Raw genomic sequence first — 27,875 nt, 5'->3', positions numbered from 1 at the left:
AAAGCTTCTGTTTCCTTATTTATTTTCATGTTGGATGATCTGTCCATTGGTGTAAGTGAGGTGTTGAAGTCCCCCACTATTATTGTGTTACTGTCGATTTCCTCTTTTATAGCTGTTAGCAGTTGCCTTATGTATTGAGGTGCTCCTATGTTGGGTGCATATATATTTATAATTGTTCTATCTTCTTCTTGGATTGATCCCTTGATCATTATGTAATGGCCTTCCTTGTCTCTTGTAACATTCTTTATTTTAAAGTCTATTTTATTTGATATGAGTATTGCTACTCCAGCTTTCTTTTGATTTCCATTTGCATGGAATATCTTTCTCCATCTCCTCACTTTCAATCTATATGTGTCCCTAGGTCTGACATAGGTCTCTTATAGACAGCATATATATGGGTCTTGATTTTGTATCCATTCAGCGAACCTGTGTCTTTTGGTTGGAGCATTTAACCCATTTACATTGAAGGTAATTATCAATATGTATGTTCCTATTACCATTTTCTTAGTTGTTATGGGTTTGTTTTTGTAGGTCCTTTTCTTCTCTTGTGTTTCCCACTTAGAGAAGTTCCTTTAGCATTTATTGTAGAGCAGGTTTAGTGGTGCTGAATTCTCTTAGCTTTTGCTTGTCTGCAAAGCTTTTGATTTCTCCATCGAATCTGAATGATATCCTTGCCAGGTAGAGTAATCTTGGTTGTAGGTTCTTCCCTTTCATCACTTTAAATATGTCCTGCCACTCCCTTCTGGCTTGTAGAGTTTCTGCTGAGAAATCAGCTGTTAACCTTATGGGAGTTCCCTTGTATGTTAATTGTTCATTTTTCCCTTTTTGCTTTCAATAATTTTTCTTTGTCTTTAATTTTTGCCAATTTGATTACTATGTGTCTCGGCGTGTTTCTCCTTGGGTTTATCCTTCCTGGGACTCTCTGCACTTCCTGGACTTGGGTGGCTATTTCCTTTCCCATGTTAGGGAAGTTTTCAACTATATTCTCTTGAAATATTTTCCCGGGTCCTTTCTCTCTCTCTTCTCCTTCTGAGACCCCTATGATGCAAATGTTGTTGCATCTAATGTTGTCCCAGAAGTCTCTTAGGCTGTCTTCATTTCTCTTCATTCTTTTTTCTTTATTCTGTTCCACAGCAGTGAATTCCACCATTCTGTCTTCCAGGTCACTTATCTGTTCTTCTGCCTCAGTTATTCTGCTATTGATTCCTTCTAGTGTATTTTTCATTTCAGTTATTGTATTGTTCATCTCTGTTTTTTTGTTTTTTAATTCTTCTAGGTCTTTGTTAACCATTTCTTGCATCTTCTTGATCTTTGCCTCCATTCTTTTTCTGAGGTCCTGGATCATCTTCACTATCGTTAATCTGAATTCTTTTTCTGGAAGGTTGCCTATCTCCACTACATTTAGTTGTTTTCCTGGGGTTTTACCTTGTTCCTTCATTTGGTACATAACCCTCTGCCTTTTCATCTTGTCTATCTTTCTGTGAATATGGTTTTTTTTTCCACAGGCTGCAGGATTGTAGTTCTTCTTGCTTTTGCTGTGTGCCCTCTGGTGGATGAGGCTATCTAAGAGGCTTGTGCAGGTTTCCTGATGGGAGGCACTGGTGGTGGGTAGAGCTGGCTTTTGCACTCATGGACAGAGCTCAGTAAAACTTTAATCTGCTTGTCTGCTGATGGGTGAGGCTGGGTTCCTTCCCTGTTGGTTGTTTGGCCTGAAGTGACCCAACACTTGAGCCTACCTGGGCTCTTTGGTGGGGTTAATGGTGGACTCTGGAAGGGCTCACGCCAAGGAGTACTTCCCAGAACTTCTGCTGCCAGTGTCCTTGTGCTCATGATGAGACACAGCCACCCCCCACCTCTGCAGGAGACCCTCCAACACTAGTAGGTAGGTCTGGTTCAGTCTCCTATGGTGTTACTGCTCCTTCCCCTGGGTCCCTATGTGCACACTTCTTTGTGTGTGCCCTCCAAGTGTGGAGTCTCTGTTTTCCCCAGTCCTGTCGAAGTCCTGCAGTCAAATCCCACTAGCCTTCAAAGTCTGATTCTCTAGGAATTCCTCCTCCCATTGCTGGACCCCCAAGTTGGGAAGCCTGACATGGGGCTCAGAGCCTTCACTCCAGTAGGTGGACTTCTGTGGTATAAGTGCTCTCCAGTTTGTGAATCACCCACCCAGCAGTTATGGGATTTGATTTTATTGTGACTGCACCCCTCCCACCATCTCATTGTGGCTTCTCCTTTGTCTTTGGGTGTGGGATATCTTTTTTGATGAGTTCCAGTGTCTTCCTGTCAATGATTGTTCAGCAGTTAGATGTGATTCCGGTGCTCTCGTAAGAGGGAGTTAGAGCACGTCCTTCTACTCCTCCATCTTGAACCAATCTCAGGTTAGATAATTTCTAAAGGTTCTTCATGTTCTAAGATTCTATGAGACTGTTCTATGTGAAATACCTTGAAATCAAGAACCAGTTTAACCTGAGGTTTCTTTCCATCCTAGATAGAAGAATCTGAGAACATTTGTCTTCATATGTAACAGTGGCATATAAAGTATCATAACTTTTTGGGAAAGTCGTTTGACAATGTGTATCCAGAGCCATAAAAATGTTTACACCACCTTGACCTCGAAATTTCATTTCTGAGGATCTAACCTAAAGAAAAAATCCAATTATTTAAGAATACAAAGGGAACAATTGTTTTCATAGTATTTTATTGAGGTAAATGGCATATCCTTAATGTTCAAAAATATAGGAATAGTTAAGTAAATGGTAAATAGTAAATCCACTTAATGGAACATCATGCACCCATAAATATAAAAATTATAAAGCTGCTGATCCCATCATACTTGAAGTGACTTGAAGTGGTTATGGCACTGTGTATACAGTCAGACAGTACAGAGATACTCTTAGGTCATAGAATCTTGAGTTTGTTTTCTGACTCTGCCCCTGGTTATGACTTTAGACAAATTGCCTTATTCCTCAAAGCCTCAATTTGCTTATTTATTAAAAAAAATATATAAAATTTGGGTTGTTATGAAAATGAGATTAAATAATACCTGTAAGGTGCTTAGTGTTGTGCTTAACAGACAGCTGACCCTCAATAGGTATTGTCTATTGTTGTATATTATGTAATATTATATAGAAAACATTCCTCTTATTATTAGTATTATGATAGGCAAAACAATGCCCTAAAGATGTCCATGTCCTAATCCCCAGATCCAGATCTTATATGGCAAAAGGGACATTGCAGATGTGATTAAGTTAAAGATCTTGACATGAGGAGATTATCCTGAGATACCTGGCTGGGCCCAATCTCATCACATGGGTTTTTAAAATCAGAGAAGCTTTCCTGGATGTGGACAGGGGATGATAGAACTATAGAAAAATGGTCAGAGATATGCAGTATTGGCTTTTAAGATGGAGAAGGGGGGCCACAGCCAAGGAATGTAGGTGGTATCTAGAAGCCACAGTGGGCAAGGAAATGGATTCTGCCCTACAGCATCCAGAAGGAACCCAGCCCTGCCAACACCATGATTTTAGCCCAGGGAGACCTAGGTCTGATTTCTAACTTTAAAAGATAATATATTTGTGATGTGTTACCATCAAGTTTATGGTAATTTGTTACAACAGCAATAGGAAACTAATACAGGTGTATTATATACCTACTAAGAGTAGCTGACATTAATACTACTACTAATTAGTATTGAATAGTTAGAACATTAAAGACATTGTCCACAAAGACATTGAAGTCCACAAAGATGTGAGTGACATTGTCACTTCTCTAAGGAAGTTCACACACTTTAACATGATATTTAATAATATATTAATAATAATGTTATTTTATAAATAACACTACAGTAATTTTGGTATTCTGAGTGATTGTCATTGAATTCCTTAAAAACAAATAAACTTAAAGAACCCTAAATCTATTATTCTCAAAAACCTTGGGTTAATGATTTGCTTAGAGCAGACTTAGAGAATTCAAGACTGAAAGATACTGCTGTAAGCAAAAAAAAATTAAGAGAACCTTCATTTCTGACCACAGTATTTATAATACATGACTCCTGTCTGCCCAGAAAAGGAAATTTGGGGGTATGTTGTCTACAGTCTGCTCAGATGATGTGTTTTTTTGGTTTGTTTCAGAAATCCATTCATTATCTTAGTCACAGGTTGGTGTTTTAGACATTTTGCCAACATAAAGTCTATTATATGTAAGATTTCTTTCAAAATAGAAAAGCACTCAGAAAGAGGTCAGGGGAGAAAAATAGCTTTTTTTCTCCCCAATATTATTCTAAATCTAAAATTAAGCTTTCAAAATGTTTCCTTGTATGGGTTACACATTAAGAAGAGTTTGAATGTGTTCTCCCAATCCATGTGGATTGAAAGTTGTTAGACTATGGAAATTCTTACTGAAGAAGAAAAGTGAGAGGTAGACAGTTTATTAAAAAATCCCATAGTAACCAATAATAATCAGAAAGAAGCAGGAACTGAAGCTGTGCAACCTCCCTCAGGATGTAATCATCCGCCTGTCTTTCTATAGCCCAGTAACTGCCTTTTGCCAACATGCACTCGGCAAGTGGGTTTGCTGGTGAGAATACAGTCGAGATCCTGTTCCCTACCTCCCCCACCCACAGTTTGCTGATTTCTAATCACGCTAGACTGATTCACGAGGAAAAGTAAAGATGTGAGGCCCGTGCATGACATCAGATCAGATCCTACCTGTTTCCCATTACCTCACCAGATCCTAGCACTTTTCCCAAGAAGTGAATCGTGAGAGCTGACAGGATTTACTCTTTATAAATCTACACACAGAACTATGCCATCATTTTTCCTTTCTCTTCAGTTGTGTGCCTTTCCTTTTCAGAAAGTGATATTAAGCTTTTAAATCTTTATAATGATTATCCTTCTATTACGACTAGACTTTACTGGGCCCTTGTTCTCACTTTCTCTTTATTGTCTTTAGATGCCTGAGCTTCAACCAGGACTACCTGACTGGTTGTTATTGTCCCTGTGAAGATTTCAGCTAACAGTTTAGTAATCAATTGTGCATCATCAAAGTCAACTAGATAATCACACAACTCCAAGCCTCAAACACAATTTTCAACTTATTTTTTAAAGGTTCTTTTATAAGTTTGCATTCATAGCTCTGAAAATTGCAAAAAAAAAAAAAATCACTGTGTACTCTCACCCCACTCACCCCACTCTCTTCTTAATATTTCTAGTAGAGCTGCATGAAATACAACAACCTTTGTTTTGCACAGTCTTCTTTTCCATTTTATTTATGTATAAACATGACCCTAAAGTTTTGGTTTTTTAAGCAATACTGTGGTTAGTAACATAAAAATATAACACATTACACATTAGAAAAAGAATATTTTACAGTCTATTATGTATAGTAAATTTTTTAAAAAGCTCTAAGGTGAAGAAATGAAAATGTGAGAAAAATATTCATGAAGGGGAATATGGCTGAGGAATTGTGTTCCTTTAGGACTTGTAAGAATAAACATATTTCAGTACAAAACTTCTGTTCCTCTTTTAAACTTTTGGAAGAGAGTGGAACTATTATCTTATGGTAAAATACTTGGTAAGTAAATTATCAATATAATCTTTTTCTCAGTAAAAAATGCTATTTTGTGGCATTTGGAAAAATAATCTACCTTCTACTCCAATGATGGACAGTTCTGGTTATTAGAACATTTCTTCCTTCTGTAGAGTTGAAATCTCCACGTGGTAATTTTTATCTATTGATTTAGCTCTGTTCTCTAGAGATACAAAGAATAAATCTAATTCTTCACTCAAAAATTAATAATAATCTGCTTTAAAGACACAGTTTAAAATTTTAAAGGTCATGAAGGCCCAATTAAAAAGAGGAATATGGGCTTCGCTGGTGGCGCAGTGGTTGAGAGTCCGCCTGCCGATGCAGGGGACATGGGTTCGTGCCCCCATGTCGTGCCCCCTTCATGTCCGCGAAGATCCCACATGCCACGGAGCGGCTGGGTCTGTGAGCCATGGCCGCTGAGCCTGCGCGTCCGGAGCCTGTGCTCCGCAGCGGGAAAGACCACAACAGTGAGAGGCCCGTGTACCGCAAAAAAAAAAAAAAAAAAAAAAGAGGAATAATTGTGAAAAACTGTTCAAGCTCACTTTTAATCAAACAAATGAAAATTTAAATCACAGCAAGGTGATATTGTTTAACATTTATTAGAACATCCACAATTTTAAGTACTAGTAATGTACCTAATGTTTGTAAGAATTTAGTTAAACTACTCTCTCCAGTGGCTGTTCATGGAATGAATTAGTACAAATATTCTGGAAACAATTTGTCAGACATTATAAGAACCATTAAAAATTTGCTCCAGTAATCTATTCCTTGAAATTTGTCATCAAAAAAATCCAAAAGAAAGAAAAAAATTAAATACTCAAAGATGTCTTTGCAGGCTTAAGTGTAATGCCAAAAAATTAAAAAACCACCTAAATTCCACCATTCCAACAGGGAATGGTCCCATGGTATAAACACAAGGCATTTATACCTTAACTGAGAAGGAAGCTTGAACTGTTTAAAATTACAATTAAAAACCTAGGCAGCAATACAGAAAAGGTTTACATTTACTATGATTACAACTGTATAAAGTTATCGATTTCTATAGCACAGACACATGCATCCAAATGAAATACAATTGAATTATTTCAAAGGGGTAAATTGAGACTGCGAGAGTTTTGTGTGTGTGTGTGTGTGTGTTTTCTTTTTCTGTCAATGTTACATCATTTGTGCTTTTAAACAATGAAAAACTGAGGTTTGGGGGAAAATACCTTTTCAGAATGAAGCAGTTGTGGTAGATAATTAGGGAGCACACTAAAAGCTTCTACCTAAACAAACTTACCTGCATTAAAGTATATATATTTATTTTCAAAAAAAGAGAAGTCCATATAAACATATAACAATGATTCTCCCAACCGTTTAAAATGGATCTTAATTTATTCCATGCAAACTCCAAGGGGCCAGTGAGTATATCCAGTGTCTGTCTTTCATTAGGTTACACAGTAAACTCTGCCACTGTTTCTGGAGATGTGCTCTACATTGCCGGACAGCCACGGTACAATCATACAGGCCAGGTGGTCATCTACAGGATGGAGGATGGAGACATCAGGATTCTCCAGACACTCCACGGAGAACAGGTAAACTTCAAAATCGTTGTTTTAAATTAATCCATTCACACTCTATCTATGTAAATTGCACTGTCTGTTGTCCTAAACTTTTTAAAAAACAGTACCCCCATATTCAACATGCACTGTGAACAGGGCCGCATGTTAAGTTCCTCGGAGGAATCTAAAGTGTCTGTGTCTTTGGCATCAGTAATATTTCAGCTGGATGGAGGTAGGTGTAGGATGTGTAGATAATGATATAGATACAGATGTACAAACATATACACAAGCAAAGAAATCTAAAACATTAATAAGCATGAAAGTGCCAGGGCCACAGACAGTAAATTCAGAACATAGAAAGATTCTTTTAAGCTAGGATGGTACAGAAAGTCTTAATAAGAGATAAAATGTGGGCTGGTCTAGAAGAAAGACAGAATGTAGATAGGTAGAAAGCGCAGTGAAAGAGCCAGGGGGGCCCAGCTGTGTGAGGTTTTGAATGGTAGACTAAGGAATTTGGATTTTCCCCTGGAGGTGATGGGAAATAATTTGTAATGTGTAAAGTCAAAGAATTCTCATTAGATAATATTGAATATTAAAAGTCGTTTAAGAAATTATATATGCAATATGCAAACATAAGTTTTTTAACTTATGAAAGAAACATCTGTGCTGTTGTTGGTTATTATTAAATGGTGATAATTTGGGTAATTTTTATTCCTTTCTTCATAGTTTTCTGCATTTTCCAGGTATTCTAGAATGAGATTTTATTCTACATTCCTCAGAGGATGGGGGCATTCTTGGGCTTCACTAAACATTCCAACTCACTAGACTACCCCCCCACACACACTCACACAAACTACTCAGAAGGGCAGGGCAGCACCAGCCTCCCTCCCCTGTAGGAGCCCTGGAAGCAGCCCAGCACAACAACACAGCTGAGGTGCCAAGAGACAGACACTTAAGGCAGGTGCAGGAGCTGCCCTGGCTTTAAAGCCCTACAGGAGCCAACATCTTTTATAACAGCACTATAGACATAGCTTCCCCGGGTCCTGCTAAAGGCACACAGTTAGAAGAGTCACTGCAATCTAAGAAGCCCAAAATATATTATCTCCATCGGGTGTTTATAGTTCCACCCAGCCTAAATGCAGTGTTCCAATCAGAGGTTTTTTTCACCACACTCAATGTTGCTAAGTGTTACAGCTGAATATGATGATCATATTTCCAGGGGGACAGAGTTAGAATAAGCCAAAGGTCAGATTCTCTTTTACCAACTGAGAGGGTGTTATTAGCCCTTTGACAACATTTATAATCAGAAAATGCATAAACAATTAAAAAACAAGGCTTTTGTTGGAGCTGAAGGATGAGGCGAGAAGAACCTGAAATGATGGATCAACAATAAAAATAGAAAAGCAGGGGATGTGTCAGACATAAACAAGGAAGAATTGACAAGATTGTAAAAGAAACCATTTGGATGACATCTTAGGCCCATTATCACTCTATTGATTGTCTCTAAGACAGGAAGTGTAAAATTTTTTGAAAAAAAATTGCTTATGAATGCTTGAGGAGAGTATCACGGATAATGTAAATCATGAGCGATTTGAGTTTCAAGCCTGGGAGTCTGGGAGAAAGATGGCGCCATGATTAGAATGTCAATAACTCATAAAAACAAAAATAAACAAATGGGACCTAATGAAACTTAAAAGCTTTTGCAAAGCAAAGGAAACTAAAATCAAGATGAAAAGACAACCCTCAGAATGGGAAAAAATATTTGCAAACAAATCAATGGACAAAGGATTAATCTCCAAAATATATAAGCATGCAGCTCAACATTAAAAAACAAACAACCCAATCAAAAAATGGGCAGAAGACCTAAATAAACGTTTCTCCAAAGAAGACATACAGATGGCCAAGAAGCACAGGAAAAGCTGCTCAACATCACTAATTATTAGAGACATGCAAATCCAAACTACAATGAGGTAACACCTCACACCAGTTAGAATGGGCATCATCAGAAAATCTACAAACAACAAATGCTGGAGAGGGTGTGGAGAAAAGGGAACTCTCTTACACTGTTGGTGGGAATATAAATTGATACAGCCACTATGGAGAACAGTACGGAGGTTCCTTAAAAAACTAAAAATAGAATTACCATATGATGCAGCAATCCCACTACTGGGCATATACCCAGAGAAAACCATAATTCAAAAAGACACATGCACCCCAATGTTCATTGCAGCACTATTTATAATAGGCATGTCATGGAAGCAACCTGAATGCCCATCAATAGACAAATGGATAAAGAAGATGTGGTACATATATACAATGGAATATTACTCAGCCATAATAAGGAACAAAATTGGGTCATTTGTAGAGACATGGATGGATCTAGAGACTGTCATACAGAGTGAAGTAAGTCAGAAAGAGAAAAACAAATATCGTATATTAACACATATATGTGAAACCTAGAAAAAATGGTACAGATGAACCAGTTTGCAGGGCAGAAATTGAGACACAGATGTAGAGAACAAACGTATGGACACCAAGGGGGGAAAGTGGAGGGTGGTGGGGGTGGTGGTGTGCTGAATTGGGCGATTGGGATTGACATATATACACTGATGTGTATAAAATGGATGACGAATAAGAACCTGCTGTATAAAAAAAAATAAATGAAATAAAATTCAAAAAAAAAAAGAATTTCAGCAACTCAAGCAGTTTAGATATTTTTAAAATGGTATTTGGTTTTAGACAGGTTTTCTGTAACAGCGAGCACAAATCCAAATGGTTGCAGGTGGCAGGGAGGTAAGCAAATAAAAAAGATGCTGGACAGAAGACAATAGGAAGTGGGAGCCATGGGCTGGGCAGCTTGTGAACCATCTAAGGGCTTAGCCCCTGCTCAGCTTCAGACGGCTATTGCCATGTGGGAATGAAGACCCAATATTGCCAGATCTTACAACATGTTATTTAACATTTGTAATTAATTCAACCTAAAAGCAAAGACCTTTTAAACCTTTCATAAGCCTGTGAGAAAAGGACATTCAAAAAATCAATGTTGGGGCTTCCCTGGTGGCACAGTGGTTGAGAGTCCGCCTGCCGATGCAGGGGACACGGGTTCGTGCCCCAGTCTGGGAGGATCCCACATGCCGCGGAGCGGCTGGGCCCGTGAGCCATGGCCGCTGAGCCTGCGCGTCCGGAGCCTGTGCTCCGCAGGGGGAGAGGCCACAGCAGTGAGAGGCCCGCCTACCGCAAAAAAAAAAAAAAAAAAATCAATGTCTAGGGCTTCCCTGGTGGCGCAGTGGTTGGGAGTCCGCCTGCTAATGCAGGGGACACGGGTTCGTGCCCAGGTCCAGGAGGATCCCACGTGCCACGGAGTGGCTGGGCCCGTGGGCCATGGCCGCTGAGCCTGCGTGTCTGGAGCCTGTGCTCCGCAGCGGGAGAGGCCACAACAGTGAGAGGCCCGCGTACCACAAACAAACAAACAAACAAACAAACAAAAACAATGTCTAGCAGCTGTCTGGCAATGTGTAGAAATGTACTGGGAGTCTTGAGAAGGAGGATGGAGTGAATTTGCCATTTGAGATAGTGGGAATTGGTAGGGAAGGATTGGTCATCTAAGGGAGGGGAATAGTTGCAGGTCTGAACTCAGGGGAGGCCAAAATCTACGGAATGGAAGGAGAGAAAGGAGCCAGCAAAATGGAAAGAAAGAATGGTCTGTGATACAGTGGCAGAATCAGAAGAGCAAAAGTAAAGTCATGGAAGACGACAGGAAATTTCAAGGAGAAAATTATACAGCACATCGAATATCAAACACAGGTCAACATTTGAGAAAGTTATTGCACTTGGATAATGAAGCACAAGTATCCTGGATTTCCCTAAAATTCATCCCTATCATTAAAGAGAAAATACAGTCCTGCTAGAGGATGGTCCCCCAGCAATCCTTTTATATTTCTCTATCTCTCATAGCTGCTGGGACAAGACTTAGCGATTTTGTTGAGTAAACAGTCTTCTAAGACTCTAAGGTGAAATATGCTGCCCCAGTGTTCTGAGATAATTCAGTTCCTCATGGTGTATTTAAACATACACTGAAGCCATTCAGGAATGCCTTCTATTGTTTATTTCATTTATTTCCTTAAAAAATTGTTGTACTATTACTGGTCTTTTCTGATTTTTGGAGAAGAGAGGTTAGGGTGAAATACAAAGGAAATCCTTTCTCTTATTCTCAAGCTACAGAATCTATGACAACTGCTCATCCCCCAGGATGGACCTAATATTCATTAGCTTCATGCAAGAGCCCATAAAGAGCTCTCAGGTAGCATCGGTTTCTATATTTCATTTCCTTTGTCATCTGACTCCCAAATGCTCTTCTCAATTGGTATAAGTAAGAGAAATGCAGGTTTTTAGTTTCCTTGAGAATTTCTGATGTTCATCAAACTGTTCTGTTTTGTCTTGTGTCCTAGATCGGTTCCTACTTTGGAAGTGTTTTGACGACAATTGACATTGATAAAGATTCTAATACTGACGTTCTTCTAGTCGGGGCTCCCATGTTCATGGGAACAGAGAAGGAGGAACAAGGAAAAGTGTACATCTATGCTCTGAATCAGGTAATGGTAACCGTAATCTGATAACTTTGGTAGAAATCTGGGAGACTGTTTCTTTCTTAAAATTTCAATTAATAATGTTGTTCTAATTTTGCACTCACTTCGGCAAAAGGAGCAAAGAAGCTTTCAGGGCCAGCCTACCTCACTAACTCCTCAGTCTCTAAATGAACATTTAGAATTCTGATAAAGTAGTTCAAACCGTTAGATATTTTCTGCTTGTAAATGTGAACTTTTTAAAGAGTGTATAGAAAAAGATAAATAAATCTCACTAAATTGCTAAATTCACAGGGCAACCATTCATGAGCTCTGATCTAGAGGTGGGTCACATGAACAGTTCAAGCTCTATGTGTGTGTGTGTGTGTGTGCGCGCGCGCGCACGCATATGCATGTGTGTGTGTGTGTGTGTGTGTGTGTGTCAAGGGGGGAAGGGGGAGAGACTGTGGAGAAGCAGTGAATTTTAAGGCAGTGACACCAAAGACTGAGCAAACTGCTATGGTCTTTGGAATACTTCACTCTGCTACAGTGAGATTTTGTTTTTCTGATCCTAACTTTAGACATCATTTGCTAAACGAAATAATTCTTGATTTCTTCATTAGAAGAATTTTTTGCTGTTTACAGCAAAGTTGGGATGTATCTATTTAGCTTGTTAAATTATTAGAGTCTTTCCCATATTAATTATTTTAAATCATAAATTACATATCTTTTTTCATATCATCTTTTTGATTCCTCCTGTCAACGTTTTTTGGTCCTGTGCTGTTTTTCCCTTTTTTCCCAAGAAAATGTGTTCCTGTTCATCATTGCTAGCACTTTCCATCCTTTATAGGGGAGCATAGAGAGAGACTTTTCCAAAAAGCACAATAATGGGTGAAGAAAGGATAGTGACACGAAATGAGAATTTTAAAATTCAGCTCTTCAGCTTTAAAAAGCTGCTGTGAGTTATGTACTCACTTGATTACATTAAAAGGAGAATCCATTAAAATTCTCAGTGCATCATCTTTCCCACACTTCTACAGTCTGTTCTTTGAAATCTCTAACTTTGCTCTCAGATAGACACACTTTTTAAGAAATTTTACAAACTTTACCATTGAGGTACAAATGGTTTTTAGTAGCGCTGATTTAGTACGTACTTAGACACTTCGCTCTGCTGTAGTAATGACAGAAATCCATAAGTATCCTGTTTATCTTTCTTCCAGACAAGGTTTGAATATCAAATGAGCCTGGAACCCGTGAAGCAGACTTGCTGTTCGTCTCTGAAGCACAATTCATGCACAAAGGAAAACAAAAATGAACCATGTGGGGCTCGTTTTGGCACAGCCATTTCTGCTGTGAAAGACCTAAATCTTGATGGATTTAATGACATCGTGATAGGAGCACCCCTGGAAGATGATCATGGGGGAGCCGTGTACATTTATCATGGAAGTGGCAAGACTATAAAGGAAGAGTATGCACAAGTAAGAAGTTAAACATACAGATTCTTTTATTTAATTATAGTTTAGTGTAGCAGGAGTGGGTGTTACTGCAATACAACAGTGGTGTATTGTCATACAATCAGTAGCAATATATGGGTTTTTTTAGCTTTATTATTCATTGAGATAACATTGGTTTATTATATTACACATATATTTCTGATTCTGTGATTCTTGCCCTTAAGTGATAAGTGGGTTCAATACCAGGTATCACCTGTCTTGCTTCACGAGTTATTTAATTTTTTTCTTCTGGCTCTTGGGAAACTAGATTTCTAATTCTAAGTTTTCTTTATAGAAGAATTACTTGTAATTTTATTCTTTTATCTAGTTTTTTTTTTCTGTTGTTATTTGCCTTGTCTCCATGACCTGATCTTTTGAAATGGTAAAAAAAGCAAAACAAAAGAACATTTTTTTTTTTTGTGGTATGAGGGCCTCTCCCTGTTGTGGCCTCTCCCGTTGCAGAGCACAGGCTCAGCAGCCATGGCTCCCGGGCCCAGCCACTCCATGGCATGTGGGATCTTCCCGGACCAGGGCACGAACCCGTGTCCCCTGCATTGGCAGGCGGACTCAACCACTGCACCGCCAGGGAAGCCCCCCAAAAGAACACTTTTTAACAATGCTATTTAACAGCTACAGTGTGCCTGATCCTAAACAGAGGATACCACTTTCTGAGTAAGAGAACAATAATTACATGATTTAGCCAATAAAGGAGATGAAATTGTTTTTATATTCAATACCCATGTTTTTATAATAAAATCACATTAAGTTTATATTTATGAATTAAATTGGTATATTTTCAGCAAATAAATTTGGGCTTCTGAAGGTTTATAATTTTCTCCCAAGTAATCCCTCTTGGAAAAAAAAAATCTGAATAGTTAAACTTAACCTGCAGGGGATTTCTTTTGTTCTTGTTTTAAATTTATTGTCAGTTAATGGCTCTAATCATAAATGTAACTTTTTCCTACATGAGAAAAACGTCCATTTACAGAAGTGTTTCGTGCACTATAAAAGTAAAAGAGTTTAAAGGAATTCTTCTAATGTAGTTGTCTGTTTTTAAGTAACCATAGTTAATTAGGCATTGAACAACTACTTGTAAATAAAATAGAATTCACTACTTTTCTAGTTTACATAACATGAAAAGAAAATCAGAACATCAATTATTTCTCTTTACAGTTGATTGTTCTTTGGTTCTGTAGTCCATAGAATTCTCAAAATATATTCACGTCTTGCGAAGTTGTGCTTAATTTTTCATAAAGTCATAATCACCTTAATAGTGAAACAACAAAAGAGAGGGCATATTTCCGTAATGACACTCCTATCCATTTAATAAGGGCTTTGCTTCTGTTAAAAATCTTCATGGTATTTTGTAACTGGAAATAGGCTGTATTAACTATGGGGGCATGATGGAATCAGGAACTGAAGGAAGGAGTTTCTTGTATTCTACCCCTTTATTCATTCAGTTTCAATCCCTCACATTTAATGGAGTGGCATTTGCACTAGAAAAAGAAGGATTTTTAAACCATTAGTAAGTAGACTAGGTTGCCATAAGCAATTAATTTTGTAAAATGGTGGTAAATCAAGGTGCAGCTTTAAGCAACAAAAACAATAAAGAATATTAGAGTTGAGTTTGTTTAATTATTGGCAAAATGCTTTCCCAAGGATAGGTGAGGATGTGCTCATTCATTTCCATGGTAACTAGAGGTGCTGCTTGTGTATGGAATGATCCAGAATCAAACTGAATCAAGTCCTGCAGAAACAGTGGGGCTGAGAACTCCTGATTTTTTTGCTGAAAAAATAAGGAAATAATTTCCACTGAGCCACAAACATTTAAGCAAAAATGAAAAATGTTTCCATCTGGTTTGCCTTATTTTGCTTCTTATTTTATGATATTTAAGTGGAAAAACAGGAGGATAAGGAGATCCCAAGTTTAGGGAGTGTCTGTCAGTCGGGTTTCCCTGCCATCAGGTTCTATTAAAATATTATCAGCTTGAACCCAAGCTAAGTCAGGAAGTACAGATGTCAAACATATTATGTATGGTAATGTGCACAGATCAGTCTTCGAGAACTCCATATTCATTGTGCCTTCCCAGCATTGTGGATACATATGAATGAAATTGAGTCTATTATGCTCTTGACTTTCAGAGCCACTTTTGACAGACAGTAAAGATTGCATATTGAAAAATGTATTTGAGAGCATGTATTATTTATACCCAGCCTCAAAGTTCAGTGAACCCCAAACTGACCCTAGGATAATTTTGTACTCCCCCTCTTGCTGTATGATGTGTTTACAGCACCTTTAAATATCTCTGTGTAATGGAATTGAACAGGAACTAGAAAGTAGAGCCAATTACTCAGAATGTTTTCCTTGAGGATTGGACAAGATGACGTTATATAATATTTTCCCCTCTCTCTGGTGTCAATAACCCTGAAATGATTTTGTCTGCACTATAAAAAGAATATCCTTTGGGAATATCTGAGTAATTCCTCTTGTCTCCACATGAGGGGCCCCTTGGGCAGGTTTCCAAAAGATCTCTAATTTTAATTTTTTGTTAACCAATCCAAGTTCCCAGATTTATTTGAAACTGTTTTTGAAGAGACTCTTCTGACATTAAAAACTCTCTGTTGGGATTTTCACAGCGTATTCCATCAGGGGGAGATGGCGAGACACTGAAATTTTTTGGCCAGTCTATCCACGGAGAAATGGATTTAAATGGTGACGGTCTGACTGATGTCACTATTGGGGGCCTTGGTGGTGCTGCCCTCTTCTGGTACGTATTTGAATAACATCCAATTAATAAGATAATATTTTCCAAACAGTTCCAGAGCTCAGAGTATGATTAGAATTTATATACCAAATGTCTGTTTCTTTTTGTGCTCCATTATTCAGATAAAACTTATGCAGTTTGGGAATCTGAGAAGTTTATAAATCTTAAAAATAGAGAAACCATATTAAAGGAACAAATAGAATCAACTCTTAATTGGGGTATCTATTATGTAATTGTCACTAAGATAAGTATTCTGCTTGGAGGGAAGCATAGGGGAAAAGTGAGCCTCATACAGGATGTATATAAACAAGAAACTTTCCCTAAATTTAAGTTACTTACAAGCTTTTAGCTCTTCATTCATTTACCTGACACATACAACTAGACATTTGTGCACCATTGTCTGATTATGTTTACATTGTTGGTCAAGCATAGAAGCATCTACAGTAATATCTTTTCTCAGCCTTTAAAATGCCTGCATCCCCAAATTAATTTCAGTTAACTGTAAAATCCTCATCAATCGTCAGATATATTCATTAATACCATTTTATTAATTAATTAACTTATTAATAAAATAATTTATTAATTAATAGCATTAATAACTAGCTTTAACTAGTTAATAAGACACAATTTCAAAAGGGTTCTATTTGAAAAAATGTGACTAAAAAATGTCAATAACCTTAACGAGAAATTCGTGTGATAATTTTGAAAAATGTTGCAAACTTTGTTAAGACATATAAAGGAAGGATTTAATAAATAAAAAAAAATTTATGCCATGTGCCTCAATGGAAAGTTCACATGTTGATTCTTTCAAATTAATCATTAGTTTAGTGCCATTCAGATTGTCTTTTGCCAAACTTTATGTAGAAGGATAGTAAAGAAAATGTGAAAGAGGTGAAGATAGAGACTGGAAAATATGACTTTGTCATAATTTAAGATAATCCTTAAGAACTAATGGTCAAATAAAAGTTGTACACTAAACTATACAGAGTAACCATTATGTTTTTTAAAAAATATTTTTAACTGTACAGTAGAGGGAAAGGAAAACTGAAAGGTGACGCCTAGAAGGGGAGAATGCTGGGCAGCAATGGCTGTGACTTTCGGGAGAGCCCACTCGAAACCACGGCTCCAGACCAGAAGTCACCAGTTTCGGGAACAAAGAGAACATTTAGTTTTTGTTCGAACTGTTAATCCTGGATTAATTCATTAAGATAATCTTTACCCAGAAATATTTATTGTATTCATCCTTGTATATTAAAAAATATACATACTTTTTTTTGTGTGTGTGTGATACGCAGGCCTCTCACTGCTGTGGCCCCTCCCGTTGCGGAGCACAGGCTCCGGACGCGCAGGCTCAGCGGCCATGGCTCACGGGCCCAGCTGCTCCGCGGCATGTGGGATCTTCCCGGACCGGGGCACAAACCCGTGTCCCCTGCATCGGCAGGCGGACTCTCAACCACTGTGCCACCAGGGAAGCCCAAAAAATATACATACGTTTTAAGGACGATTTTTATTCTCCAGTTTTGTCTCAAGGGCTTCTTACAAAGCCCTGAAAACTTGTTTCTGGCCTCTCCTGTCCCCAGTCAAGGCTTTACCATCGAGGGGCCAGAATGACAGACTTGGGTCCCTGTTGTCGCCCAGCAAAATGAACTAAACCAGTATAGTGCAACGAGAAGACCAAGATTTTCAATGCTGAAGGAGAGATTGAGAGTGGATATGGATGGCAGGTGATAAACATAGGCCCACCCAGCAGTCAGGGACATCCAGGAGGAGATGGGAGAACCCCATCCTGTCGGTAGACTGAGCCACAGACGCTGTAAAGATCTGCATGGGGCAGAGAGGAGATGTGGGTTGGGGAGTGGTCAAGGCAGCCTCATGCCCAGAGGATCCAAACTTCCAAGCAGGAAACTAGACAGGCTTATTCACTCATTCGTTGCTGGTGAAACAGTAAACTGGTTAAAACTCATTAGCAGGCATTTGTCACTGAAGTGTTAAAAAGCCTTAAAATGTTCATACTTTTTAATTTTACCTCCTAATAATTTTTTAAAGATATAGTCTATAGTTAAAGATGTATGGTCTTTAGAGTAATCACAGTGCTGTAGGTTATATATATTTTTTTAAAGAAGGTAAGATAAATATCCAGTAAGAGAGGTTTAGTAACTAGATTATGGTTCATGCATGTGTTGGAATCATATACTGCCATTAACAATAATGTTCTCAGAAAAATAGAAATATTGGAAGGTTGTTTATTATATTATGTTTTTAAAGTACTTATGCTTGTATATGTATATGGGCCAGTGTGTGTGTGTGTGTGTGTGTGTGTGTGTACTTATGCATGTATGCGTGTGTATGCGTCTCTCTCTATACAGACATACATATATATGTATATGAATGGTGATTATTGTTGAATGATAGAATTACAACTGATTTGTATTTTCTTTGTTCCCTTTACTATATTTTCATATTTTCTATGCATAAATTGTTTTAAAAGAAAAATAACTATAATTTTTCTTTTAAAATGCAAGAGCATAAGCAGGGACCTATGTATTCACAAGATACCTAGCTCTAAAGAGCCAGTCTGGTTACAAGGCAGAAACCAGATAACGGTGTTCAACAATTATGCTGGCTTTATTCTAAGGCATTAGCGTCAAGCTCCATATACTCTGCCTAATTTTGTATTACTCTTGCTCTCACTTCAGATTACTGGAAATCACTGGGCTTTGGAATTAAAAAGACTAGGTTTAAAATCCCAGTTTTGCCCTCTGAACAGCTTTTGACCTTGGATAAAATATACTTGATCTCTCAGAGCCTCAGTTATCTCACATATGAAAGAGAGATTATAACATGTCTTGTTATGAAAGTTGATTTAAAATTTAAATGAATAATAAATAGCATGTGTGCCTAGCACAGCACTTCAGATGCTATTCTGCTTCTCCTTCTCAGAAACAGGGACAAGGCTGAACCTACAAGAAGAACAGACAAGTATTATAGTGCAGAAACGATGTCCAGGGGCCTCTGGACTCTTTCCAGACTGGGAACAAACTCAAAAGTGCCGAAAATATGGTTTTGGTTCTGAGGTTGCACCTGGTTGTTTGGTTTTATCTCTTTTCTCTCATGGGCAATATGGGTCTTTGGCCTATAAATTGTAGGGGATGAAAAATAATTTTGCCTTTACCCTTCTGAGTTCTTGGATGAGATGACTGTATAAAAGAAGCCAAATAAGAAAAAAAAAAAAACCCAGAAGTTTGTTAACACATATACCTCATGTATACATGGGAGATCCCAGGGAAAAATGAATAGCTTCCCCAGGTAGCTTAGCATTCACACTTAAACATCATCTTAATAGGGAAAGGGGAAGGGGCTGTAGGCCTCAGGGGAGAGTAAATGATTTTTTTAGGGAAGATGAATAGGCCTTCAGGAGAACAGATGGGAGGTACGATGGTTTGCAACAAAGTTTGTCTGGGTGTGGTGTCCACTGCAACCTCCTGTCTTGTAATGCGTCAATTTTCCCTGGTTGATGAAACTCCTGGGTAGAGATTTATGACAACTGAGTTTCTTTTGGAGGATCTGTCTTTAAGCAGGTAAGTAGAGTTCAGAGAAAGCCTCTCCCTGCATTTTTTTGTGTTTTAAGTGCCTGCAGCTCAAAATCAATATACCAAAGCAGCATGTTTGGGGGTGGCCTGTCCTAAACTCCGATAGCCATATTTTAGGGTCGCATATTCTGCTACCCTTCAGAAACCAAAGCCTAACATGGTTCCAGAATAACCTGGGTGCCTTCAGAACATCAATTACAATTTCTTCTATATCAAAGATTCAAGAGAGAAAGGAGTCCTGAGAGCCCATACTGTATACAAGTAGAATCTTCTTGGATGCACTCACTTTGCACTCCCAAAATGATGGCATGCATTAAATGTAAAAATGTGTGGGTCATCACCATGGCTTATGTGTTTGCAGGTCCCGAGATGTGGCTGTAGTTAAAGTGACCATGAATTTTGAACCCAATAAAGTGAATATTCAAAAGAAAAACTGCCGCATGGAGGGAAAGGAAACAGTATGCATAAATGCCACAGTGTGTTTTGATGTGAAATTGAAGTCCAAAGAAGACAGGGTTTACGAAGCTGGTAAGTGTCGTATATACAGAAGCACTTTGGGGTAGGAGGACAATGTATTTGCTCCCGCGTGATGAAATCCAGTCAGGTTTTTTTTTTTATTTCCCTCGATGATAGGAATCTGCATGTCACCTTTGCCCCTGCAAACATGTTGAACCTTGAAAAAAATTCTGTTGCAGAAGGAATAGGTTATGGAACCCAATAAATTCTGCAGCAGAAACTACATGCTTATATTTGGTGACCTTCCACAGCTGGATTCCATGTTTCCCCTCTGGCTCTCCTATTGACTGTGAACAGTCGAGGGCTAAAGAGAGAGAGAAAGCCAGAGACACCAGTTGAGAGGCAGAGTTGGAAACTGGGCTCTCTCCAGTAAGACTGGTACTGCAGAGGACCTGACTGCCCAGCCACCCTACCTTCCTGAGATTCCTTTGCTCCAGTCAGGAGGTGACCCTGGTTCTTGAGTGTCAGACAGATTCCGTGTGTGTTCTCAGGCACATCACGTCAGCCTGGGTATCCCCCTTTTTCCTGCACTCTACAATTTCTAAAGCGGGTTTTAATGATATTGAAACATGTTGGAGTCAAAACTATGAAGGCCATTGGCTGCCGAAGAGTAATTTACTCTGCAAACCAAATACAAGTAGAATGAGAAAACCCCCTAGTCCTTAAAATCTATTTTTCTAAATTTTTTCTACATGTGCATATTTATGATCTGCAGTGGACCTCTGACTGGAAGATAAATGAGGTATAGGAATGTAAAATAATGATTAACATTTTCATATGCAACATTATTTGTCTTATTTTTGTATAGTAATTAAGCAATCAAATAAGAAAGATTGTTGCCTTCATAGAAAGTATAAGGTTTAACTTGTTTTGCTCATTGTGGTATGCTTATTTTTTTAAACTTATTTATTAAGCTTATATTATTATATCCTTTGAACATAGTCTAAAATGACATTTTTTATAAAATAGGTTAAAATGTCACTAATGTATTTTTTTCTCTATTGAAATACAACATAATGAATATTCTAATCAGGGCTCCAACATTTCTACACTAAAAAAAAAAATTTAAGTGAAAACCCAGTAAACATAGGCATGGACAAGAAATTAGGTGGTATGTAGGGGTGTGTGTGTGTGTGTGCGCGTGCACGTGTGTGTGCATGTATAAACATACATATACATTTTAAAATAAGTGTAATTAAACATTAAAAGCCTTGTGAACTAAGAAAGCAGTTCTATAGAGTTCCTCAAGGTTATCTTCATGACTGCAAATACATTGTATTACAGTAGTATGGATATGCTGAAAAACAGAACTTTTGTCGACTGATTGCCCAAGAGATTTTTCTGTAATGTTAATTTAATGAACTGGATCATATGAAAATTACCTGAAATGAACATATCTTTCAATTATTCTTTTTTTATTTTTATAGATATGCAGTACCGTATCACACTAGATTCTCTAAGACAGATATCACGGAGTTTTTTCTCTGGAACTCAAGAGAGGAAGATTCAAAGAAACATCACAGTTCGAGAATCAGAATGCACTAAGCATTCCTTCTACATGTTGGCAAGTAAATCATATATAATAGCTGCCTTGTTCCAAATCAAAAATAAAATATAGATGTCTTATTTCAAGTCAGTCAATCTTACTTTTATTTCAAAGTGCAAATCATGAATTAAACTTTGTTCACTTTTATCAGAAAATCACAGGTCTGATTTTCTAATTTCCAAATACATTTCATAAAACTATCTTTCATCTTCCCTGTGTATGCTATCAAATATCCATATATTATGGAACATTAAAAGGCACAGCACACCAGTTGATAGAGACCTTGTATTTCATTAATTTATTCATTTTATTAATTCATTCATTCTTTCAACTTGAACTTTAACAACAAGTGAGAATCTAACTCATTGAACTTCTGTGGGCCTTGTCCATCAAAAGTGCTTAAATGCCCTGAGGGGAAACTGTTGGGCCATATGCATTCCGGGGTCTGTTCTTGTCCACTGAACTATGTGTTTCACTCTTTGACTTTAGATTAAAGGAAAAAGATCTGGTATTTTCTATCATCTGTAGACTTTGTGCTACCTGTCCCTGTTTTGATGGATGAGGGAGCCTTGGAAAGCAAATGATTAACCCCTAGAGATGGCTGATAAGCCAGTTTGAACCATTTTAAATGTATTTTATTGGGTCACTGTGTATGTGGGACAGGAGTTTCTTAAAACATTTTCTTAAAATGTACATGACACTAAAGAAGAAGAAAAGCAGAATGGATGTACTGAGAAAACTCTGATTTTGTTAAGGGAGATTGAGACTTAGAGACTTGAACATGATCTTGGAATTTTAAATGAAATAGGCCTATTTGCCCCACCTCTGACTTATTTCTGTATTCTTGATGTAGTCATCTTCCATATTTTGAAAATATTGTAGTCAGGGGCAGGCAAGTGACAGAAGACATGCATGCTGGTGTGCCATGTTTACTCTTCCTCAGTGATTTTCAAGTCAATATTCCCCATGACATATGTCAAAATAAGCTTATTTGGTCAACATTGAAGTCAATTTATGATTAGAAAAATAAAAATGGTGGGTTTTTTTTAACTTGTTTCATCAGAATTGAACATTTAGGAGTTAGAACTTGGATAAGATTTGAAAAGTCATGAAACCAGATTTGGCAGTGCCTCCAACCTGCTAAAAAATCACTGTAGTATATGTTTCTCCAAAAATTTAGTATCTAGCTATATCTAGGCACTGGGATTAAAAGGAATGAACTAGTTTCAAAATTTCCAAAATTCTTCTGGATTTTAATGGATACTTTAACATTTGTTCTGGAGTCAGCCAGGATGGAATTTGTATCCCAGCTTCCTCACTTTCTGAGTAATTTTGACAAAGTGGTTTAGTCTCTTAGAGGCTCAGTTTTCTATCTGTAAAATAAAGACTGTAATTAGTATGCGTCTTGGAGGATTGTTGAAATAATTCTCAGTAACGTGTATAAAGCTCATAATTCTGGACATGTCATGAGTGATGGCTGTCACTGATGATAGTATAAGCAATGTTCATCACATCCCTATTATTTTCATATCATTTCACATATAAAATTCTTACAACTCAAGGTATATATTATATTAATGAAATGCAACTCAGTTTAAAGAAGGGTTGCTCTCTTGAAGTTGAAAGACTTTCCTATAAGTATTACACAGTGATTTTTAGCTCAAGGTCTAAAGAGAAAGGATATTATTATGTAAGTAGCTTTGAGGGGTACATCCTGACATGGCCAAGTACGACCTATCCATCATTGCAGCAGGCCCATCTGAGAAGCTGGACGTGAGTAAACTGGTCGCAATAGGAAGCCTCTGCATTTGTTTTAGCAGCGTCCCTTGTCAAGGCAGAAGGGCGGTTTCTCTCCAGTGAAGCAAAAGCCTGATCAGGTCATATGTCAGATCAGGTACACAAGAATGTCCAGTGAGCCTGGCCCACAGGGCAGAAGGAGGAAGCCATGACAAGGTCAGAACATCCAATAAATATGATGCCGATAACATATTTTATGTTCTCACCTCTAGGACAAGCATGACTTTCGGGACTCTGTGAGAATAACTTTGGATTTTAATCTTACCGATCCAGAAAATGGGCCCGTTCTTGATGATTCTTTACCAAATTCAGTACATGAATATGTAAGTCAGAGTTTTTAAAAATCAGAATACTTATTTGTGGATATATTGGGGAAAACAACTGACACACATAAACAAGTGTATACACAGAAGCCTAAATCTATTATATTATATATATATTTTTAAAAAGAATTAGGGCTTCCCTGGTGGCACAGTGGTTGAGTGTCCACCTGCCGATGCAGGGGACACAGGTTCGTGCCCCAGTCCGGGAAGATCCCACATGCCGCGGAGCGGCTGGGCCCGTGAGCCATGGCCGCTGAGCCTGCGCGTCCGGAGCCTGTGCTCCGCAACGGGAGAGGCCACAACAGTGAGAGGCCCGCGTACCACAAAAAAAAAAAAAAAAGAATTAGACTCTTCTAGACTTTTCCCAATTCTTCTAACTTTCTACTGTTGGAGTTTAAGGGAACTTATAAATGACACCTATTTTTATCGCTCCTAAATTTAGGACCAATCGAACGAAAGACATGGATTGGCCAATTGGAACTCCCCTTTATTACTAATGAACACTGGGTTGCAGGGCATGGTTTGGGTATAATGGGTGTCCTCCTACGGAGCCAGGCATAGACCACAGGTAACCAAATAGGTCATTAGCAGTGCTCAGCAATCTCAGGCCAGCAATCTCGGGCCTTCCCAGGGGCCCACCTTGTAAAACTTGCAGAATGGAAATGTAGATGTATGCTTCCCATGAGCTCACCACCACCCCAAGAGCAGAAGAGACAAGAAGGGACTGAGCTGTGTTCACCTAGTTATTGCTTCCAAATTCACAGAGTCTACTGTCCCACCCCTGAGAAAGAGTGAGTGAGTGGGTAAAAGGATGGGGTCACAAGTGTGGCACCAATGGAGGAATCACTGGTGGTGGAGAATTAGCTTTCCCCCGCACCTATCTTCTGCTTTCCCTTCTCCCTTCCAAATATATTTATTGAGCATCTTATGTGTACCAGACATCAGAGCTTACAGTCTAACCTAGGAAATAGGTATTAGGTAGTAATTAAAGCACATGCTCTGGAGAACTTCCAGAGCTCAATGGGAACTTTTGCTAGACTGAAGTGTTTCAGGGGTGCTCCCTGGAACCTATGACATTGCATTTGAGACCTGAAGCCTAGGAAGTGGAAGAGCAGTGGTCCAAGCAGAGGGATATGTGCAAAGGTTCTGAGGCATAAAAGGAACTAAACTAAAATCACTAGCATGGCTGAAGCTGAAGAGCAAGTGTGGAAGGTCATGTGGGATGAGGCAGGAGGCACAGGCAGGAGCCAGATCACCAGGACTTTTTGCCACTGCACAGATTTTAAATGTCTTTGAGGAGCCATGGAATGCCATTGTTGGTTTTAATTGGTTCACTGATAGCACTGGATTTTTTTTTTTTTTTAAGGATTACTTCAGCTGCACAGTGGTGAATGATTGGAGGGAATCAAGAGTGGGTGTGGGAAACCAGTCAGGAAGCTGTTACTTTAGTCTAGGGAGGAAATAAGATGGGTTGGACTAGAGGTGGTGGTGGAAATGGAGACGTAAGGAGAGCTGTGGGAAATATTTAGAATAGCGGTAGAATGGACTGTTCTTGGTGATGGATTAGATAAGGGGAAGGGCTTAATGAAGAAAAGGAGTCAAGGGAAGCTCCCAGTTATGTGGCTTGCTCATTTTCTACCCTCTTGACTGAGGCTATTATGATCCTAGGTATTTGATTCTTTTAAATAGAAAATCTCATAATCAGAGGTGAGTGTTACAGTGTTCTCTCATAACTTTGGATCGTAGAGTACTTGACTTATTTCTTTGAAACTGTTCTACTCTGGCAGACGAAAGCCATTGAAAAACATCTGTGAAAACTGTGCATTCCTTAAAGGAATGGAAAAATTTATAACCAAAAGTAAAGGTTATGATTTTCCCTGATCAATTATAGGAACAACTGTAAAAATTCCTTATGATTTCTGCAGTGAAATCTATTCTCTTTATGATTTTCTTCTTTCGGCAGTATGTCATTTCTTTTATGCAAGTTCATAGGTAATTTTCAATAATGCCCAGCTAAAGTTTGAAAAATGTTTTTCTGTGAATATTTCAGATTCCCTTTGCCAAAGATTGTGGAAACAAGGAAAAATGTATCTCGGACCTCACCCTGGATGTCTCCACCACAGAAAAGGGCCTGCTTATTGTCAGGTCCCACAATGACAAGTTCAATGTTAGCCTCACAGTCAAAAATAAAGAGGACAGTGCCTATAACACCAGAACCATAGTAAATTATTCTCCAAATCTAATTTTTTCAGGAATTGAGGTAAACTTTTAGTTTTACATTTATTTATTCTTGTAATACTCACATGTTGAACCTACTTTTCATACTACTGAAGTAAATTTTTATTACATTGATTTTAGAATAGAAAGCATTTTGTACAAAATTAGAACTCACTGATGGTGAAAGGACCAAGATTTTTTTAAAAGCTTTTTTTGGATATATTTCTTTAGAGCTCTACAACTCTTCTTGGATTCAGTATGAGGAAAGGATCTCTGATATACCAAAACTTTATGCATGGGCTTCCCTGGTGGCGCAGTGGTTGAGAGTCCGCCTGCCAAGGCAGGGGACACGGGTTCGTGCCCCGGTCCGGGAAGATCCCACATGCCACGGAGTGGCTGGGGCCATGAGCCATGGCTGCTGAGCCTGCGCATCCGGAGCCTGTGCTCCGCAGCGGGAAACTTTATGCTTTATGCAGTGGTGTAAGAAGCCTTACACCACTGAAATTGAGACTTGAGTCAAGAAAAAAAATAAACACAACACTCAAAGTCAAAACAGTTTAACAGAAGGGCAGGAAGGAGTAATACACGTGCTGAACAATAACAAAAAATTTACATGCAAAAAAATCGATACCATTCCCTACTTTTTCTATGCACAATCCTTAAACTGGCAAGAGAGATTTATTAAATGATTATGTCTCATTGTCATGAAGAAGGTTGTTTTAGTTTTTGTTTTGTTTTGTTTCTTTTGGCCATGCCACACAGCTTGCAGGATCTTACTCCCCTGACCAGTGATCGAACCCAGGCCCCTGGCAGTGAAAGTGCCAGGTCCTAACCACTGGACCACCAGGGAATTCCCCAGAAGTTTTTTATTATTTTGGCAATAACATACAGCTGCATAAGATGCTCTATCAGGATTAATTAATACTTCCAAATTTGAACTTTGCTTTTAATTCTGATCTCTGAATGAATTCCCCTGAATTAAAATTCAGTATATATGAGTTAGTAATATATATAATTCATATTAAAAGCAAATACACTTATTATATACAATATTAAACACTTTAATTGTCTAGTTTCTATAAATTCAGATTTTCACTGACATTTCTCTCCATTTATTAGGATATCACTTAGGGACATGATATTAACATAGGCTTTAAAAATGTCCTATATTACTACCACCTATTTTATTTTATAATAATAAACATTTATTACTGATATGTACTATTCTAAGTTCTTTATAGTTTTTTTATTTTATTGAAGTATTGTTGATTTACAATATTGTGTTAATTTCTTCTGTACAGCAAAGTGACTCAGTTATACACATATATATACATATTCTTTTTCATATTCTTTTCCATTATGGCTTCTCACAGGATTTTGAATACCCTGTGCTATACAGTCAGACCTTGTTTATCCATCCTATACTACCACCTATTTTAGATTCAGGAAAGAATATTAATTAAAAATCCAAATGTGCAAATAGATGCTGGGAAAATATTACCACTGAATTCTTCTCAGAAAAGAGGACTATATTAAATATCATTGTATCTTCTTCAAATGACTTCATGGCCTTGGCAGAGAGGCAGAGCTATGAAATCAACAAGGCCTCTCTTCTCCTCCTATTAATGACAACAATAGTAATAATAATAATGGCAGTCTTTTCGTGAGTCATATTATGTGTCAGAAACTGTTCTACAAGTTCTACTTATTCATAGTTATTTAACTCTCATTAATTCCTTTGTACATAGGTATTATTATACTACAGAGATTCTAAGATAAACCCCTTTTTTCACAATTTAACATTTCTGTAATTGCATTTTACAATTGCTATGTTAAGTTAACAGGCAGCATTATTGTTTCCTTCTTATTGGTATGTAAAATACTGGTAAGCCTCATATTCAAGGTCATTTTCACTTTGATGAGATAGATAGAGTTCGACTAA

General features: G+C 38.0%; 1 protein-coding gene across 1 annotated transcript in view; it reads left to right on the top strand.

Moving 5' to 3' along the window:
- The window catches only part of ITGA1 (integrin subunit alpha 1), a 163,682-nt gene that overhangs the window by 111,414 nt on the left and 24,393 nt on the right, over positions 1-27,875 (top strand). The window contains exons 12-19 of the mRNA XM_082623787.1: positions 7,015-7,157; positions 11,573-11,716; positions 12,907-13,164; positions 15,817-15,947; positions 19,896-20,062; positions 21,478-21,614; positions 23,606-23,716; positions 25,767-25,976. Of these exons, the coding sequence (XP_082479913.1) occupies positions 7,015-7,157; positions 11,573-11,716; positions 12,907-13,164; positions 15,817-15,947; positions 19,896-20,062; positions 21,478-21,614; positions 23,606-23,716; positions 25,767-25,976 (1,301 nt within the window). The remainder of the gene's footprint in view (positions 1-7,014; positions 7,158-11,572; positions 11,717-12,906; positions 13,165-15,816; positions 15,948-19,895; positions 20,063-21,477; positions 21,615-23,605; positions 23,717-25,766; positions 25,977-27,875) is intronic.

The sequence above is a fragment of the Mesoplodon mirus genome, assembly GCF_964341445.2.
Source record: "Mesoplodon mirus genome assembly, chromosome: 5".
Taxonomy (NCBI): Eukaryota; Metazoa; Chordata; class Mammalia; order Artiodactyla; family Ziphiidae; genus Mesoplodon; species Mesoplodon mirus.
This window is presented reverse-complemented; position numbering and strand designations above follow the sequence as displayed.